General features: G+C 40.9%; 1 protein-coding gene across 2 annotated transcripts in view; it reads right to left on the bottom strand.

Moving 5' to 3' along the window:
- SLC9A2 (solute carrier family 9 member A2) overlaps positions 1-16,846 on the bottom strand; it is a 123,018-nt gene extending 106,172 nt beyond the window's left edge. The window contains exon 1 of one of the 2 annotated variants that reach the window (XM_037806689.1): positions 16,527-16,846. In XM_037806689.1, coding sequence (XP_037662617.1) covers positions 16,527-16,827 — 301 coding nt within the window. In that variant the 5' untranslated portion in view covers positions 16,828-16,846. The remainder of the gene's footprint in view (positions 1-16,526) is intronic. The other variant, XM_037806688.1, reaches the window with a different exon arrangement.
- Positions 16,847-19,145: the final 2,299 nt, after the last annotated feature.

The raw sequence follows: 19,145 nt of genomic DNA, 5'->3' as shown, positions 1-19,145 counted from the left end.
GTGAAGTACAGCATGGCGTTATCACAAACTTGCTCTGAATCTGTCATGACAGCAGGTTTAGGTTTAGATTTTACAGCTTTGAAGCAGATTCAACAGCCCTTATGTGATTCCAAATGCTTTTCTGCTTTGTTTAGTTTTGTTTATACTTGACTGAGTTGACTTCCATCTCCTTGTAGTTCTAGCACCGCCATATTTTTTTCACTTTAGAAAGACCATTTGATGATGGGGCTTGACCAGTAGGTAGGCGTTATTTAGGGGGAATTACAGGGTCCAGAGAGAAGTTAAGTCTGATGACAATTTCTGAACAGACCCCTTGCGAAGTCACTCTGAGAGAGGGAGGGACAGTTAGACTGGGTGAAAGGTGATAAGGACTCGACTCTACTGTAACTAGATTCACAACTTCCCATGCAGGGAAAATGTTTTTATTCTATTGCCCCAAAAAAGACGTTAAACCCCAGGATGTGTTATTCTTTCAACCCATGTGTTACTAAGTGATTTACGCCCATTTTGGTTTTATTTTTTGGCCCTTTGCTATAATTAACTTGCATACGATTTTTCAGGGAATTGATCTACCCCACCCACCCCATAAGTTTTATTTTGGTTGGTTTTTATTTCCTTAAGAGTCTGCTTTCTAAACAAATTTACCACTTGCTTAAAATAAATAGATCAAAGTATAGTACAGAAACCCACAATTGCCAGTAATTGCTACCTAATTTCATTTTTCAATTAAGTGGTTGCTAACACTATACTGTTGTCACCAGTTATTTACATGGAAGGGGAAATAATTGCACACTGGTGGCTCAGGCTAAACTAAGAAACGACTCTATTTGGTAAATTTCACTATTTTCTAAACTTCCTAGCATCACGGCATTTTTGTTCACCCTGCCTGCATCTCCCTGACTTCTGCTTAGCTTTCATATCCACGTGTCATCCTGTTTGCCTCTAGTTTGCAAAGACCAAACTATCGATGAACATCAGGATGTACGTGCCTTTAAGGTTCATGTAGATTCTTATTATTTCACCCTCATCATAATTAGCATGTTTCATAAAAATAATAGCCAATCCTACTAACATATTGAATGGAAAAATGAAGCACAGGAGTCCTACCAATTATACACGCTATCTCTTCAGAGACTTAGGAAAAGTAACAATTGCCCTAGTTTCAGTGGCCTTAAAACAGAAAACAGAAGTGTCGAGATCAAATTGAAAAGAACAGGACAAACTAAAATCACTGCAGAGGGAGTAAAGATATGAAATACAGAAATTAACAATCCTATCAAACAAATAAATCCCTTTAGCAAAACCATTAGTACTCAGAGTGGAGCTGAGAATATAAGTGCATGAATGAATAATGTCAGCAGTGAAAGAAAACAAAATAAAGACTACTGTGAGGCTTAGATTAGATTCTAGACATGAAGCAACTGCAAACATAAAACACTATGATTGAAAATGTAGATAGTATTAATTTTAACTTTACCCCTAAAATCCACGAAGGCAGATACAAGCAAAAGAAACAAGGCCCCCTCACTCCTGAAACAAGTACACAGGCAGACAAATAAGCAAATAATTAAATGTCAGATAGTGATACAAGCTCTGAAGTAACCCAAGACAACAGGATACAGAAGGCCTGGGGCAGGAGCAAGTTCACACAAGCAGGTATGTTTTCATACATCCTCAAGACAGAGTCAGCATCTTCTAGAATCTTCTAAATAGTCCACAAGAGAATGCAGGCAAAATGGTACTTTTCTCATAAGTAAGCAGCCAAGGCACTGTAAAAACTAACAATGGGTCTTCCTTCCAACCCTTAAGACTGGAGGTTTCAATCAGATGGGAAAGCAGGGGCTACAATTTCTCATCAGTGTTTTCCCTCACCATTCTAGTGTTGATTCAGAGAAAACATATGTCAGCCAACTCGTCATTCTGCTTAGAATACTAGTAAGGGAAAACCCTGGTTCACATTTTTAAAATAGCAATGATTACTTTAGGCAGCATTAGGCTTTAAATTGTTTTCATATCTAGATTCCTAACAAAACCCTCTTTGTACTAAAAGTACAGGCAGACTTGGAGACCATCTGCTGAAAAACTCATTTCCCCTCGTGTGTGCTCCAGTCAGTGTGTCTGAACTTTCCTGACACTGAATAGATCCAGCAGCTCCGGGCTTTCCAAGGGATGCCAAGAGGAAGCTCACGATGAAAGCCTTCATCTGATTGGTGTCCTGCTTGCTGAGTGGCCTTCCACCTTCTACCTATTATGCCCGGCTGCTAACTCTTGATTTCCAAGACAGGAATCTGGAATGAAGCAAAGGGTGTGCATAGCTATTCTTTTCCACCACAACCTAGTTTATCAAGAGCAGAAAGATGATTTCTGTATTCATACAGCATGCATGATTAGAACACCAACAACAGGAAAGAGGAACAACTAGATAATCCAGCAACCTATATGGAGCAACTGAACAAACACACTATCACTATATAATGCCCTTACGCTTTGTGGAAGGAAGCAAGAAATTTGTTATCATCTAAGGACTATCCAAATTTCCAAGTCCTATAAGACAGCAAATGTTCTAAGCGTATGACCTCTATCCACACAACAATATAACGAGGTGTCTTTGTTTGCCAGGCTGCTATAACAAATGCCACACAATGGGTTCGCTTAACAACAGGAATTTCTTGGCTAACGGATAGGAAAGATAGATGTCCAAAATCAAGGCTTCGGCAGGCTGTGCTTTCTCCGAAAGTCTACAGTGTTCTGGTGCTGGCCTGCCACAATCCTTTGGGTTCCTTGGCTTTCATCTCTACCTCCTATCACATAGAGCTTTCTCTGTCTTGTTTCTGCTCTTTTGGTTTCTGCTGACTTCTGACAATGTCTGTGGCTTCCTCCCTATAAGATCTTGGGCAGAATGGATTAAGACCCACCCTGATTCAGTTGGCCACATCTTAACAAATAACACCTTCAATAAGTCCTATTAACAAACAGGTTCAACCCCACAGAAACGTAGATTAAGATTCAGAACCTGCAATTTACTCTGGTACATAATTCAATATACCACAGGAAGCTACTTTTATCATCTCCACATTGCTGATGAAATAACCGAGGTATAGAGTGGTTAATTAACTCACTCAAAGTCCACACCTAGTAAGAGACAGAACTGGGATTCTGGGCACCAGAGCCTAAATTACCTTTTGATGTATGTCCAATAATGGTAGATGCAATATAAATAGAGTGACCAAGTAAATTACCAACCAAACTAGGATATTTTGAGAGTGAAGGTGTACACTATAAATAGTTATGCCAGGATAATGAACAGAAACCATGAATTTTGTGATCAAATCAGGATGTGTGCTTCAATGCCACATGATTCAAGTGTGACAAAACAAAAGGATCTCTAAATATTATTCACTTATTCATTTACTCAATAATTAGTTTTGTGCCAGGCACTGTTCTAGACAGTAAGTTAAACAGACAAAATCCTTTTCCTCGTGAATGTCATTTATGAGTGTATATGTGTGCATACATGTATGTTTGTATGTGCAAATCATGTCTGCATTTGTGTGTACAAAAAGGAAGCACTCTTAAACAACTTTTCCCCTCTAAATCTTTCAGTTCAACACGTGGTCTAGTAATATATGTCAATTATTTGGTAGTCCAACTTATATGGGTTGAACCCTTAACCTCTGAATCCTTAGCATGTTGAATACATATTTCTAAGGCATTAAAATTCCACATTCCCTGATTCACGGTTGGTGGAAAAGGTTAGACCAAGATTCAGAAGTTCTAGGTTCAAGTTCTGACTGATACTACTTCTGAGTTATGTCACCTTAGACAAATTTCTCAATCTTTCAGGCCCTCCATTTTTTGTTTGTTTGCTCTTTTCAGCCTACTTAATTTACACAATGTTGTAAGACTATATTAATTTTAATGTTGGAGTTACAGTTAGCTTTCATATATTATTGCAGTTGGTTTTCATGATGTCCCAAAGTAAGAGTGGTATTATCATTATCATCTGATTTTACAAAGAAAATCAAGACTGTCAAATGATGCAATAAGAGTGAAACCTGTAACTCAAGTACAGGCCTCTGGCTCTAGGTTAAGAGTGGGTGAGATAAGGCACATCCAGGTAGTCTATAAACCACAGAGAGATGTGGGTGATTTTACTATTCTTTTGCAGGAGAGGTGGAGTGATGGAAGGAGACACAGCTGAGTGATGGAAAACAGTAGCTGTGGACCCCAGTTCCAAGCTTACTGGTCATGATACCTTGGGACAACTTACCTAAGTGCTCTAAACCTGTTTCCTCACCTATTGTTTTTAAAACTGGGGATAATGATGGTGCCTACCTCCCAGAGGAACTGTCAGGATTAAATAAGATAAGTGAACATAAAGCACCTGGTCCAAGTGCCGCACAGAATAATGCTCCATACTTACTAGCTATTCTTATTTTGTTAAAGAAATCTAATAGAGGGATTATCCAGTCACAGCCATCCCCACCCTCCAATGCTACAATAAAAGACTAGGCTTGGTTCCATTACACTGATCAGGTTTCCCAGCTTACAAATCCTGAGGAATCAAGCCCAGGAATTGGGAGTGGCAGAATTACCAGTAGGGAAGACACGGAAATATGGCAACGGAGTTGTTGCATTGTTCTGTGACTCCAAAGAACTTTCTATGAATAACAAAACCTTTAAACTTCTTTAGATTACTTTCACATGCAGGTGGGCCACGTGTAATCTGATTCATCTGTGGCTGAAATTTCTAAATATAATTGTCATTTTGATTGTTCTTTCCTGTCTTTCACATGAGAGCCTTCCTATGCCAACACTACATAGTAACAGGAAACCCACCTTCAAAATATGATTGTGTCACAATCACAGAGAACTTTTAGAGGGATTTCCCTGCCCTCCTTTGGAATTACTGAAGAGGCAGAGGTACACAAGACATGCAAGCAAAGGATAAACTGAAAAATCAAGACTAGAGAGCCCATGGACAGCGATGAGTAGTATACAGGATTACTGCAGGAAGTGCATCAATTATGATTTAATACATCTAATTTAAAAGATGGAATTGCAACAGAGTAACCTGTAACTGTGCATCCATCATATCAAAAGACAATCACTCATGCCTACACATCACTTTAATATAATAAATCCATGCTTCTCTTGGCTTATGTTTCTTTTGCTTTATGTAAAAAGTAAAATCTTTGTTATAAATTATTCCTCCCCTGTATCTCATATTATCCTTATGGAAACATTAAACAGATGGAGCACATATATATCCTTACATCTACAAATTAAACTGGAGAATGAAGTAGAGGAAGACTTGCCAAGGCTATGTGATCAAATTAAAGGCAGAATGGGATTACAACAGGGTCTCCCTATCTCTAATCTGAGGTTATATTTTCCAAAGTTCAGGAAACTCTTCTTCAACTGCTGAACTAGTCTCTCCTATCCAATGTAAAAATATGAAAGATGAAACAAAGGTAGAGTAGCCCCACCTCCACATCCTGAAGATAGAAAAACTAGGAAACTGTGCTTTATTTTCAGTTTACATTAAAGAGAGACCATTATGATATCCTATTAGCACCACATATCCATAAACTTTAAATATTATACAGAAACCATTTATAAGAAAGTATCATGTAAAATGTCACTGAGACAGCCATCAATCTGGACACAGATTGAAACTTCTCTCACTATAAACATATCATATTAATATCTAGCCAAGTTCAAAATACAGGAACATGTCTAGGAGGCCAAAATTAAGGAGGGGAGTCAAAGCAAAGAACATTAGTAGGATTTCAAGTCAGAATGGCCCAAAGGAATTTCAGACATAGATATATGACCTACTTTCTAGGACCTCCCATTTTAGCACCCAGATAAAGATGAGATCTGACTTCAGACCATTAAAAGAAGGACTCTTGCATAAATTCCTGAGTCTCAAATAGCTCCTCTGTCCTAAATAAACAAATGGTAAGAAAGATGCCTGTAGCCTCAGAAAAAAAAAAACAAGGAAGCATGTCAACATTCTATGGCCTTGGGTGGGGAAAATCTACCTGTGAAGTATAAAACTCCATGTCTACACCACATACAGGTCTATATTTAGAGTCCTTGGATCAGACAGGAAAACCAAGCTAGATATTAACATTAAAACGTGGTCATTGAAACCCCGGGTCCTAGAAGAAGCAAACCCAACCATATGTGCAACAATTTCGTAAAGACATGTTGCAACATAAGGAACATACAGACTCCTGATAAATAAACATCCCCTGCCAAAGCTAACTAAGCTCACAATAAAAACTACAAACTATATATGGAAATAAGTATTCAAAAGGTAAAGTCAGTAGATTTGATAACCCTAAGAATTAGCACCCCATGAACTAGAAATAGCAGAACAATCTGTAAGAGACTATAAAATACTGTAGTTTAAATAAACAAAGAAATGAAACGGGGAATGGAAATTATAATTAAAGAGTAGACTAGTATGAACAAAACACAGATGGATTTGAAAAGGGACCAAAAAAACTTCAATGAAAATAACAATAATTAAAATTTAAAATCCAATGAGTAGGTTAACCAAAGATCAGAAGCACAAAGTGTGATTTTGTAAACTGGAAAAGACACGTGATGAAATCACTTAGAAGTAACACAGAACAGAAAAGAGTTGAAAAGCATTAAACAGCAGTTAAGGAACACGGAAGCACAAGTTCCAAGGAAGAAAACAAAATAAATGCATACCTAGATACATTGAGGAAACTGCAGAATAGCAGAGATATCCAAACAAAAAAATCTTCAATGCAACCACCTAGAAAACTCAGGGTAATTCCAAGAGGCAATGACAGGGACAACCTAATTCTCCTCAGCTATAATAGAGGGCATAAAGTAATGAAATAACATGTCCTAAGTGATAATAACCTCAAACCCTATATTCAGTTATATTATCACTCAAGAGTAAAATCAAAATAAAAACATTTTCAGACAAAGACCAATAGACTTCTCCATTCAAAGTCTCCCTCTGAAGTATCTTCTAAAGAAAATGTTTCAGTAAAAAGTTAAACAATCTAGAAGGAAAGGGGAGTACAAAAGAAGTAACAATGAAGAAAAAGTGGTAAACACATTTGTAAGTCTAGAAACCATGCTTATAAAAAATGAAAACTGATTTGGAGGAAGTTAAATACAAACCAGTTCTAAAGTACAAGACAAATATTGGTATAGTTAAACAAGGAGAAAGCAGTTAAAGAATTTTTAAAGTTCTTATGTTATTCAGGACAAAGATAATAGCAACAATAAAAACAGCAAATACTATGTTTGCTATGTTTTAGGCCATTATTTTGGCACTTTACACATACTAACTAGTTTAATTCTTAGAACAGCCAATGATGTTGGTACTTTCATTGTACCCATTTTACCGCTAGGGCAACTGAGCCCAGAAGGTTTATTATTCACCAAACTCACACAAATGCAAAATTTGGCGAAATTGTGCCAGGCAGTCTGGCCTGACTATTAGTAAATTAGAAAATCACATTAAACATTTAAGAGTAACCACAAAAGGAATAAAAGTAGAATGTGTAATAATCTCCCCAAAAAGGAGGGGGGGAGGGGGAGTAATAATAATAATAATAATAATAATAATAATAATAATTGTCCAGGCCAAAATAAAGCAAGAAAAGAAAAATAAATGCACCAAGTAAAACCATAGTAATTAGATGATAACATAAGTCTAAATATGTAAGTACTCACAATGAATATAAAGTGATTAAACTTTCTTTTTAAACTACAGACATTTTTAATTTTGAAATAAACATATAAAATCAGGCTTATGTGGTTTAATGGGACACATCTAAAAGAAAATGGCCCTACTGAGTTGACAGTACTAAGTATCTGAGAGGCAACAGCCTCTTTAAGAACAACAATCAGATGCAGTCCCCTTCCCCAAACTGTCAACACCCCCTTTCAATATGAACAAGTTAGGGTGCTCACTGCCTAGACACCCCTGAAGATGGGGAAAGAGATTGAGAGGAAGGGGCAGTAACAAATAAGATAAGATTTAGCAAAGGTCTATGAATACTGAAACTTTATATAAAAAATATATATTCTGGATGTTGGGGTGTCGGAATGGCTGGAGGGAGATAGATGACATGGTGGAGCCAGACCCCTATAACATCCTTTGAGGTTTGCTCTATGGCTGCTCATTGAATTGTGCTTTGAGGGTCTTCACCTTTCTGTATATACCCTACATTGCAAAGCAGGGAAAAAACTGAAACTGTGGAACTGTGGCCCATGGCAATTTTTGAGATTACCTATACAGCTGCCGGTTGAGCTGTACATCGAGGGTTGGCACCTTTCTGTGTGTGTTATATTTTACAGTAATGGAAATGGCTGAGGTTGTGGAACTGTGACCTATGATATTCTTTGAGATCTGTTCTCTGACTATGTGTTGGATCATACTCTGAAAGTTGTCACTGTAGTGTATGTGTGTTGGAGTTCATGATGAAAAAATGCATTTAACAAAGTGTCTGGAAAATACAGAGGTAAAAAAGACAAATATGAAAAAAATACACATGCAAAGCCCAGTATTATTTGGAATAGCAATAGTAAGAGAAGAAAAATAGACTCTGGGTCACAGAGAATTATTGGAAATAAAGAATTTAGTAGGTTACAATTAAAGGAAGAATTCACAGGAAGATATGACAATACTAAACCAGTATGTACCTAACAACATAGCATCAAAATATATGAAATAAAAATTGACACAATTACAAACAGTAATTGATATCCACACTCTGAGAAGTTGATTTTAATGTACCTCAGAAAATGACAGATAAAGTAGCCAAAAATTTGGTTGGAACACCATAATTAGAAACATTAGAAACTTGATCTACTCTGTATGTGTATTTGTCTGTGTGTGCGCGCACACACCATGTATAAAATCCTGCCCCCAATAAATAGAAAATATACATTCTTTTGAAGCATACATGGAAAACATAGGGAAAAAATGAACACATACTAAGAAATCTCAATAAATACCAAAAGTCAATATCATGCCTATCTCACCAAATGCAATAAATGAATAAAATTTAAAAACACAATACACCATATGCTGATTACTAAAAAGTACACTTTTAAATAATTATTGGGCTAGAATAAAAAGTCATGAGGGAATTATAAAATACTTAGAAGTAGATGGCAGTGAAAACTCCATATCAAAACTTTGCAATGTAAATAAAGCAGGACAGAAAGGTACATTTCTAACCCTACATGTATATACTTTCATTCATCCAACATTTACCCATTTGGATCATGAGAATTCTTCTTCAAGAAGAGTTTAATTTAATAAGTCTATTTCAGCTCATGAGGCTTTCCTCAGACTTCAGGAGGACCTAATTGGATTTTATAAACTTTAAGTTAGTGGCTGAGTATCCTGAGATGAGATCCAACAAGCAGGCATCTTTGCGGCTTTATCATTGACACGTTGTGCTAGGCTCTCCTCTCAGAACATGCATGGTTTGCTAGTCCATGGCAACAATGATCTCATCCAATATTTGGGAAGTGTTATTTCATTTGCATCATTTCATTGAATTATTTCGTTTTTGACCTTCTCTTTACTGTTATTTGGAATAAAGATTCATTTACTTAAACTTTGAGTATCATGAATATATATTTTACTTTTGGCATAGTCTTAAATACACAGTGAAACATAGCTTTGACTATAATGAGGACAGGTAAATGGCCATACTATGGACAAATTGATGAAGAGAAGAGAGAAATTATTAGAAATTATGGTAAAGTTAACTCAAAGTAATTTTATTCACTTTAATAAGATTCATGTCATTTCAGCACAAATGTATGTCAATTTTGGAGTCCCTGGGTTCATAAAAATTATTACCATTGAAATTATGAAAATACTATCATGTTTTCAACTATAAATTTTTTTTCAGTAATTCATTACCCTTGTAAGTTGGAAATTGACATATTAGAAAGCAAGTAAATTCAATAATTAATGAACAATTCTTTCAATTCAAAAAAATTAAGAAAACCCGAAGAAAGTAGGAAGAAGTATTGATATGTTAGAAACCAACTAAAAGCTAGTTCTTTGAAAAAGTACAAAATGGAAAAACTTATGAGAATTCTGATCAAGGTAGAAAAAGACAAAAATAACAATAACGATATTAAGGATAAAAAGGAGAATACAAATGGGGATAAATCATAAAAAAACTTTCTGCCAATAAATATGAAAATTTAAATGAAAATAATGACTTTCCAGAAAAATATAAATTACCAAAATTGACACAATGAGATATAGGTAAGCCAGATAGACCCAAAAACATTAAAGCAATTGAATAATTGGTCAAAAATTTATCCATATACAAACTATCAAATTACTTGATTTTACAGGTGACCTTTTACAATCCTATAAGGAGCAGTCAATTTTATACAAAATGTCCAATGGTTCTTTACGTATTTCTTTGAGCTTTAAGATGTGTAAAACAATTCTGTAAGAAATAAAGCATCTTGTTAATGATAAATATTGTCATTGGTAAAGTTGATACAAAGAAGAACATTTTTAATGATTTAAAAAGATACAGAAACATTTCTCTGGTAGAACTAAAGTAATATAATTAGCTTTAGAAGTCCACCTCTCAAGAAAGTACCTGAATTGATTATCAGAAAAAATATGAGAAAGCTGTTAAGCTCATCCTTCAGACAAAAAAAAAAAAAAAATTTAGGTGTGGCTTAAGAGGAGGAGATAGAGGTTTGAGACAAAGGGCTCACAACTCTTCATTTAGCCTTATTGCAGAATTGACAGCACGTGTCATCGGGAACATCTGGCTTTAAGACTGCTAACAAGAGAAGTGGTTTGAATAATAATAAATGAATACCCGAACATCCTCCACTGACTGGATCAGCCTCACCAGCCTTTGGGTGAATAAGCTTCAAGAATACCAAAAAGGTCAAAGAGAAACAGATCAAGGGCAAGGACAGGTTTTCCAGAGATCAAAATATCTGCAACTCAGGCAGATATGAAACTTTTTGGTTTCATAATCCAAATTCAGGACAGCCTGGAGCCCAGAGGAGAAACCTTTTTGGACCAAACTGCTCTATGCAAGAGTACAAGGCCTTTACCCTTCTCAAGACATCAGGATACAGAGAAGTGGAAAATACTGCATCCTAACCCCAAGTTTAGGGAAAACGAAACGATAAAACAAGGTGAATGGTGACACCTGGAAAGGAGAAGCAAACGAGCCAACTCCAGGAGACCAAAGGGTAAATAAAGGGGTGCTTGGGGGAATCATCCAGGAAAAAGAAGGCAGCTCTTTACTTGAAACAATAAGAGACCCAGGGCTCTATCCTTCAACCACCCAGGTAGAATGAGCACCCAAGTTCCCCCAGATCTTCTGAGGCCCCGTTTAGCACAAATCTCTCCTATCCACATCAGAGGCAAGGAAAGCAAAGAATATCTTAAAACACATGAGGAAATTCTTTTAATTATCACTACCTTTTATCGTTGTGAACAGAGTAGGCATTTACAACTGTAAAAAAAAAAAAATCAACATTTGTACAAAATATAAATATTCAAAGTGAAACAGTAAGAGTTCCCAGGTGTGAGGACCTTAGTAAAAAAAATAATTGGGATATGTTTCTTGCCCAGAATTTTAAAACTTTTCAGGGGCTTCTGAAACTTGCTACGTACTTTTATTATTTTTTTAATATATTTTTATTCTCTGCCCAAATTACTTTGGGAGGTGTCACTATTTCACTCTAACCTATACTAACCTACCGTTTCTCACTTCCTATTCAAAGTTTCATGTAATTGTGGTGTTTGAACAAACCGACTGTAAAGTTATACTGTTTAGAAAATACGGATCCTGCACCAAATAGACATCTCTTCTCTTGGTCTCACATGGAAGTTGAAGTTTTAAAACATGGTCAGTTTCAACCTTTACCCTTTGGCCTGGTTTGCCCTAGTCTTAACCAGATCTGCTTCATTCATTTCACTAAATGAAGTCTGGGCTCTTTTTCAGCTTTTTTTTAAATAGTTGCTGTATGCACTAATACTGGCATTCATATCTACCGAGCTCCAGCTCTGAGTTTCAGGTGTCACAGAGATACCCAGTGTTCCAGAGACCAATCAGGTTATATATACACTAAGGGATCAGCATCTCAGAGTTTGGAGATAGCCATTACAATTCAGGAATAGATTTGACTGCTGTAATAGCTTACAATCTGGGGACCATTACAATAATCGTTCCCCTCTTAGACTGTGTTCTAAGATTCAATTCTGAGTTTACACATTGTAGTTAGTCCATATTGGTGAGGCATTATAGTGTTTGGCTTTATTTCTGGTGTACTTCACTCAATGCTGTGTACAGGATCCATTCACCTGGTGGCATGTCTCACAGCTTCACTCCTTGTCATAGTTGCTCAGTATTCCATTGTATACGTATACCACGGTTCACCATTCTGTTCCTCAGTCAGTGTACCCTTAGGCCACCTCCACCCATCGCAAATCATGAATACTGCCTCCAGGAACACCAATGTGCAAATGTCCATTCACGTCTCTGCTCTCAGATCTTCCAATGACATACCCCATAATGAGGTTGCAGGACCTTATGGTCCCCACATACTTAGTTTTTGTGGAACCACCACACTGACTTCAGAAAGGCTACACCATTTTGCCTGCTCATCAACAGTAGATAGGTACATCCCTCTCTCCATGTTTTCTCCAACACTTTTACTCCTATATATATTTTTCCTACAATTTTATAGTTATATTCACATATCATACATTTATCCACAGTGTACAGTCGGTCGTTCATAGTATCATCATAAAGTTAGACTTTTATTCTTTAAAATCTACTTCATACACACACAAGGTCGCCATTACCATCATTTTAGAATAGTTTACAACCACAGAGCTACTTTTTTCTTGACCAAATATTTCGAAAGTTGATTTTCTCTGATCGTCAGGTAAAACAATGAAAACTTAAGATGAATCATTCAGCTCTTTGCCAAAAATAAGTGTTCTCACTTCTGACTGTAATGTTTCAAAGATTATATTGTGCCACAAATGTAGAAAACTATTCTGGACTTGCCAGCGGGCCTGATTTAAACGTGCTCCAAATGTTATTAGGAAGCTCCACTTTTGAACAACCTGTTATCCTTATTGGGATAAAACACTGGCAATCGTTTCTCCATGTTCTCTGGGGCAGGTAAGTTCAGGTACAAGAGGTACAGGGTGTAAAAGTGCCCCAAAGAGTAACTGGGACATTTTGCACGAGTTAAACTCAAGGTACTTCAGAACCTCACACAACCTCCCCTTCTCTTTCCAAATACTGGCAAATTGAGTCATATAAATCACCTCAAAATAAAAGCTTTTCCAGGGTGAGAGCTAAAATAGAAATTGAGCACCTGGATGACTGGGGTCCCAGGTGCTCTTCCCCAATGCCAAACCGAAAGCTGGGGCCCCCGTGGGAGGGGCTGAGGGGGTAGCTCTGGGCACCTCGGGGCTTCTCTAGGAGCACAGCTGGGCAGCAGGACAGACAGAGAGACCCCAAGCCAGGCTTCTGAGGCTCTAAAACGGCACTTGCTGTTCTGAGAACTCTTCCCCTTGCCCCACCATGAGAGCCCCCACTCGCCTGCTCTGCTCGGGCCCCTCTCTGGCCCAACACCTGAATGTGTGGGTCGTTCTGTGTGCACCACCTGGTGCCTATCTCTCCAGCTGCAGGAAGGAAAGAGGAAATAATAGCAAGGGAAAGCGGTCCGCAGTTGCAGGGGGCAGACAGAAGGGGGTGGGGGGGACAGCAAGCGCCACAGGTAAGGATTTCCATAGCAAAACACAGCACAGGGGAGAGCAGAAACAGTGGCAAGTAGGAAAACAGTGGGCTGGAAATATAAATCCATCTGGGATCAGAAGCATGCTAACGGGCAGATAAGCACACCTGTGAAGACTTACACCGGCAGGGATGCCGTTTAACAAATATTGCACAATTAAAGGGATAAGCTCATAGAAGATGAAAGACCATGGCCAGCAAGAGAGCAAGTGCAGCAAGACAACCCACAGAAAGAGATCCCCGGAATGAGGCTGAGCATAAGGCAGGAGCAAGGAGCCACAGGAGGCAGCTCAGAACCGGGGGAAAGGAGCCCCGGGACCAGAATCTGTGCAGCCGCCACTGCTGCTGTTCCCAGCCCGCAGGACCGTGGCTGCCAAGGAGGGCGATATTTACTCTCTGCTTACTACACACCCTGCACTGTGCTAAGAGTGTTAAATGCAGCAGCTCTCATTTACTCCTCCTAGCAAAGCAAGCCTCTAGGACAGACACAACGATGAGACATCAGACAGACCTGCAGTGGAATTCTGACACACACACACCAGCCAGTTAACCTCCCCAGTTCTCAGCATCCTCCTGTATCAAATGGGGTCCTCAGACCTCTCCTGGATGGTTTTTATGAAAATTAGAGATAATGAACTTAAATGCCTACTAGCAATGTATGTAACTATTACAAGGTGTTAATGGAGAAAAAATACAACCAATGCAAACTACGGACTATAACGGCAATATTGTAATATTCTTTCATCAGTTGTAACAAAGGTACCATAACAATGCTAAGTGTCAATAATAGGGGAGGGGGTATAAAGGTTATGGGATTTTTCTTTTTGGAGCAATGAAAATGTTCTCATATTGATTGTGGTGATGAATGCATGACTCTGATTATAATGAGAGCCACTGATAGTACACTTTGGATGGATTGTACGGGGTATGAATAAAACGGTTTAAAATATACATGTGTGTATATATACAAATGCCTACTAGCCGCTGTTATTAGTGTAATTAATCAGATTAAAATAATTCAGGGTAAAGAATAGAAAAGAAAGAGTTGCAAAGGAATCGAAATGGCAACAGAGAAGCAATAATAGGAAACAGCATAAAAGAAGCCCTCCCTTGATCAAGGTTCAAGGTGCAGTGAGAATAAAAGTAAACAGAGCATTTAGTACCTCCAATTTGTGTGTATGTGGGTGACTCATGGAAACTCTCTGCACTTCAGTTTCTGCATGTATAAATCGGGATACTGATATCTGCCCATTCTGTATGAAAAGGTTGCTCTGAGTACTGGTTAAGGAAATGGCATCTGAGTTTATTATTAAAGGCAGAGTTGAATTTAAATGTGATATCTGCTGGAGAGATGGGGAAGTCCATTTCCCTTTATGCTACTTCTCAGGTAGAATTAAACCACTCCAGCAGGACCACATCAAAACCAGGCGATTATAGCCCACCAAATAATTAAATATCACATGCCTCTTTGGGTCGCCACTAATAGAATCTAGTTAATTTAATCCAACAGTGAAGATTCCCTGCAGGTTCCACCCTCCATAGGAATCATCCACACCACCTGCTTCGTGTCTCCCTCCCAGTTTATATCTTTGCTCATTCCTGCCTGGGATGTTGGACCCTCTCACCTCCACCTGCCAATATCCTGGGCATTGTTGAAAACCCAGCTTAAATGTATCCTCTCCCTGCCTCCCTGCACTGCCACATTATCTTATCTGAACTTCACACCCTTTTTAACACTCACCTGTATTACAAGTGCTGGTGCACATGACACACCTCCCCACACGCCAATCAATAAGCTCCTTGAGGACAGGCAATGTGTCTTCTCATCGGTTTAGGGAAACCCACCCCACCCTTATAGCACAGGACGTTTTACAGGGCAAATACTTAAAATGTATGTAACACATGCATTCCTTTCCTCTACCAACACTCTTCCAAACATTACAACCCTCACTGATATATTTTAAGATAAAAATGCCTTAAAATATAAAATAAAAATAATATAAAGCACCATGATCATTTAAAAAAGTTTGTGTGTGAGAAAAAATGAAGATTAAAAAAAAAAGATTCTGAGGCTTCCCCTTTCCAAACGAGAGGTGAAGAAGTTTTAAAACGTGGGGTAATTATTTTTAACTATGCATCTGGTCTCAGTTATCTCTAAAGAAAACGCTTCCTGGAGAGTGACAGCCTCAGCCCCAAAAAGGGAGGACACAGGGCGTTCCTGTGGCCGCTGCAGGTACTCAGGTGTCCCCGTCCCCTTCCACGCGCCTCATTACTCAGGCAGGGGTGTGTGTGTCCTCGCCAAGGCGTGCCTCCGTTCTCAAGCATCCAGGGCTTTAAACATTTTAGCTTCCGTGCTCGCCTTGCACCTGTCTCCCTCCAGGTTAAACTAATAAAACTCAGCCCACCTGCCCCCTTCCTCGGTAAACAGGTGTCAGCGTTGGCAGAGGGGGCTGGCACACTCGGCGCAAGGGAGCAGCAAATCGCCAAGTTTACACGGGCTAGTACTTCAGCGCCATTTCAAGGCCAATGTCCACTTAAGAACCAAAGCATGAAACTGCGACACCTCCTGGGGTCCCTTTCGACCAGTTGAAACTGCTTTATCTGTCGCCCCTAACCTAGTGCAGGGGGAGGTGACCCCGACACTCTGCTGGCCTCCCCCTCCCGGTCACCCCGGCCCCCACTCCGCGGGGCCGACTCGCTTACCAATCTTGGCCAGGGATGCCAGCAAGATCCACAGGGTGATCTCGAAAGGGATCTGCACGTGAGGGTAATCCAGGGTGAACACCGGCAGCCGGCTCTCCTCGAACGGCGTCGTCCCCGGAGCCACCACGCTCGCAGGACTAGGCGGGCTGGAGCTGGTGCCCAGCGCCCTCGGCGCGCCCAGCAGAGTCTCCGCCAGGGCGCCCGCCGGCCCCGCCACCTGCAGGAGCAGCAGCAGCAGCAGCGCCGGCGGCGGAGGAGGTGACGGCGCTCGGAGGCTCAGCCCGGGGCCCGCGGGCTCCATGAGGTCGGTTCCCGGCACCGCCGAGGAACAGTGCGCTCGGCTCGCCGCGCGCTCAGCGCATCCCCTTGGGGCAGAGCCGCCCGCTCCGCCCCGCGCGCCGTGGGTCAGCGAGGGCCGCCCGCCGCCGCGGAGCCGAGTCTCCGCCGCCCCTGGGCCCGGGCTCCGCTGAGAGGGCGCCGGCTGCCCGGTAGGGCGCGCGCGGCGACGCGAGGCGAAGGCGCGGACCCCCGGCTGCCCTCAGCCGCCCTGCGCCGCCGGCCGCCGGCCCATGCCCTGCTCGGCGCAGCTCGGCGGCCGCAGCGCCAGGCCCTGCCCCGGGAGGCCCGCGGGCGGGGGCGAGGGCGGGGCGCGCGGCGCCGGGGCCTCGGGGCCGGAGGACCGGTCCGACGCCGCGCGCACCTGCCCGAGTCCCGGGGCGACGCGGGGCCCCGGGGGCCAGCAGCAGCGCCCGCCCCGCGCGCAGCGACCCCACCCCACCCCCGGAGCCGGCGCGGGCTGGGGGGAAGCGCAGCGCGGGGCGCGCGGTGGCCGGAGCTGTCCCCGCCCCCGGAGGCGGTGTCGGGGCGTCCATCGAATGAAGGGGCTGGTGCGACCCACTCGGCGCGCCCTTTCGCTCTGGGGCCCTGGTCAGGGGACACCCCTGTGTGCCCCGAGCGCGGGGTCGGGAGAGAGGAACCCCGGCGAGCAGAAGCCCCGGGCGCTGCGGAGGCCGAGACACTCAACGGGGCCCTCTGGGCGGTGGGGAAAGTGGAGGACAGCCCCATTTTGTCCCCTTCCCGAGGGAAGCCAGATCGCGTCCAAGGCTTTCTCTGCGCGATGAGACTGTGCAGAACTCGGTATTCCTCTTGCTTCCACGGAATCCTTTTCTTTTCTTACCACTTTGTGCCGGTTTCACTAATTGCAACACAGTCGCTTCCACTTTTCTGTGCTCTCCCCCGGCTCCCCCTTTCTGTGTTTTTAGAGGTGTACATGTCCGACAGCATCAGAGACATAATATTTCATGGAAAAGTAGTGATTTGCCTCGCTCAGATTGACTTGCTCTGCTAATTACAGGAGGCTCTGTGGTAGGAAAGGGCAGGAAAGGAAGCACGAATCTCCTCTGGTTCTAAACGAGCTCTATCCTGCAGAGCCAGCCGCTCTCCTGGTTGGAGCGCAGCCATGTCACTGGCAAGCGCATTTTATGCTTTCCTGATTGCAATCTTAACGTCACAGCATCTTTAGTACCAGAACCCGAAAGGAAAGTTAAAAGCAGACTGGTTATCGCTCAAGTCACGTTAACTGAATAGTGTTCCCTTCCATATTTAGGAAATAAAATCCTTCCCTTTTCTCATTTTTTGTATGTCACCATATGGCTCCTAATACTAAACGAACACTGCAGTTCAAGTTTAAAAGAAGATTAAAAAAAAAAAAAAAAAAAATTCTAAGGTAGCAAATCCATGAGATCTCCGTGGAGGAAACAAGAAAAAAAAAACCCTCCACCTGAGTACAAACTGCCAAAGGTCATCCTTGGGGCCTGAAAGCAATGCAGGGACAAGTCCAGGCTAAAATGTCAGCGGGGTTCTAATGGATGGCTCAGAGCACTTCAGATGATGTTTTATAAAGCAAGAGTGTTTCAGAAAGCGCAACAGAATTGAACCTAAAGGATATTCAGTCTTCTCAGAAAGAATCAATGAGCCATCCAAAACTCAGCCTCCCCTTCCCTTTTCACTGGAAGCTTCTATTAAGGATATGTGTCTAACATACCCTTGAGAGAAAGGAGGAGCGAATAATGGCCAATTTTTTTTTTTTACTTAGCATCTCTGCATGGAAACTCGAGCAACAAACCTTACTTCTATTTTTTGTTACTCATCACAACTCAAAGAGGTAGATATTCTTACACCCAATTTAGAAGTGAAGAAACAGTAAATGTAGAAATATTTCAAATAGAACAATAGAGAATATTTTAGGGATTGTTCAAAAAAAAAAAAAAAGCCACGGCAGAATAAAGTTTTATTTATGGTAGGAATCAAACAAGTTCCAATGGTTTCTTGAAATAATAATAGGACAAGGGGACATTCAGGCAGTAAGTTCTGGGAGTTTGAGTCAACCAACGTTTTTAGCAATGACTGTATGTCATAAAATGATGAATGACAAATCTGTATTTCTAGAGCCTTCCAGACCATAGTAACTACAGAGATTATGGACTCGAGTATAACTTTAACTTTATACATCTATGCTACCACAGTTAAAGGTTATCAATTTTTCCTACATTTGGAAAATGCTCTTTTATTTATCCTTGTAAGTAGAAAGTGGAGGATTTAATTTTAAAAACACTCGTT

Source organism: Choloepus didactylus, chromosome 17, assembly GCF_015220235.1.
Source record: "Choloepus didactylus isolate mChoDid1 chromosome 17, mChoDid1.pri, whole genome shotgun sequence".
Lineage (NCBI taxonomy): Eukaryota > Metazoa > Chordata > Mammalia > Pilosa > Megalonychidae > Choloepus > Choloepus didactylus.
The sequence above is the reverse complement of the archived record's forward strand: the minus strand, read 5'-3'. Positions and strand labels throughout refer to the sequence as shown.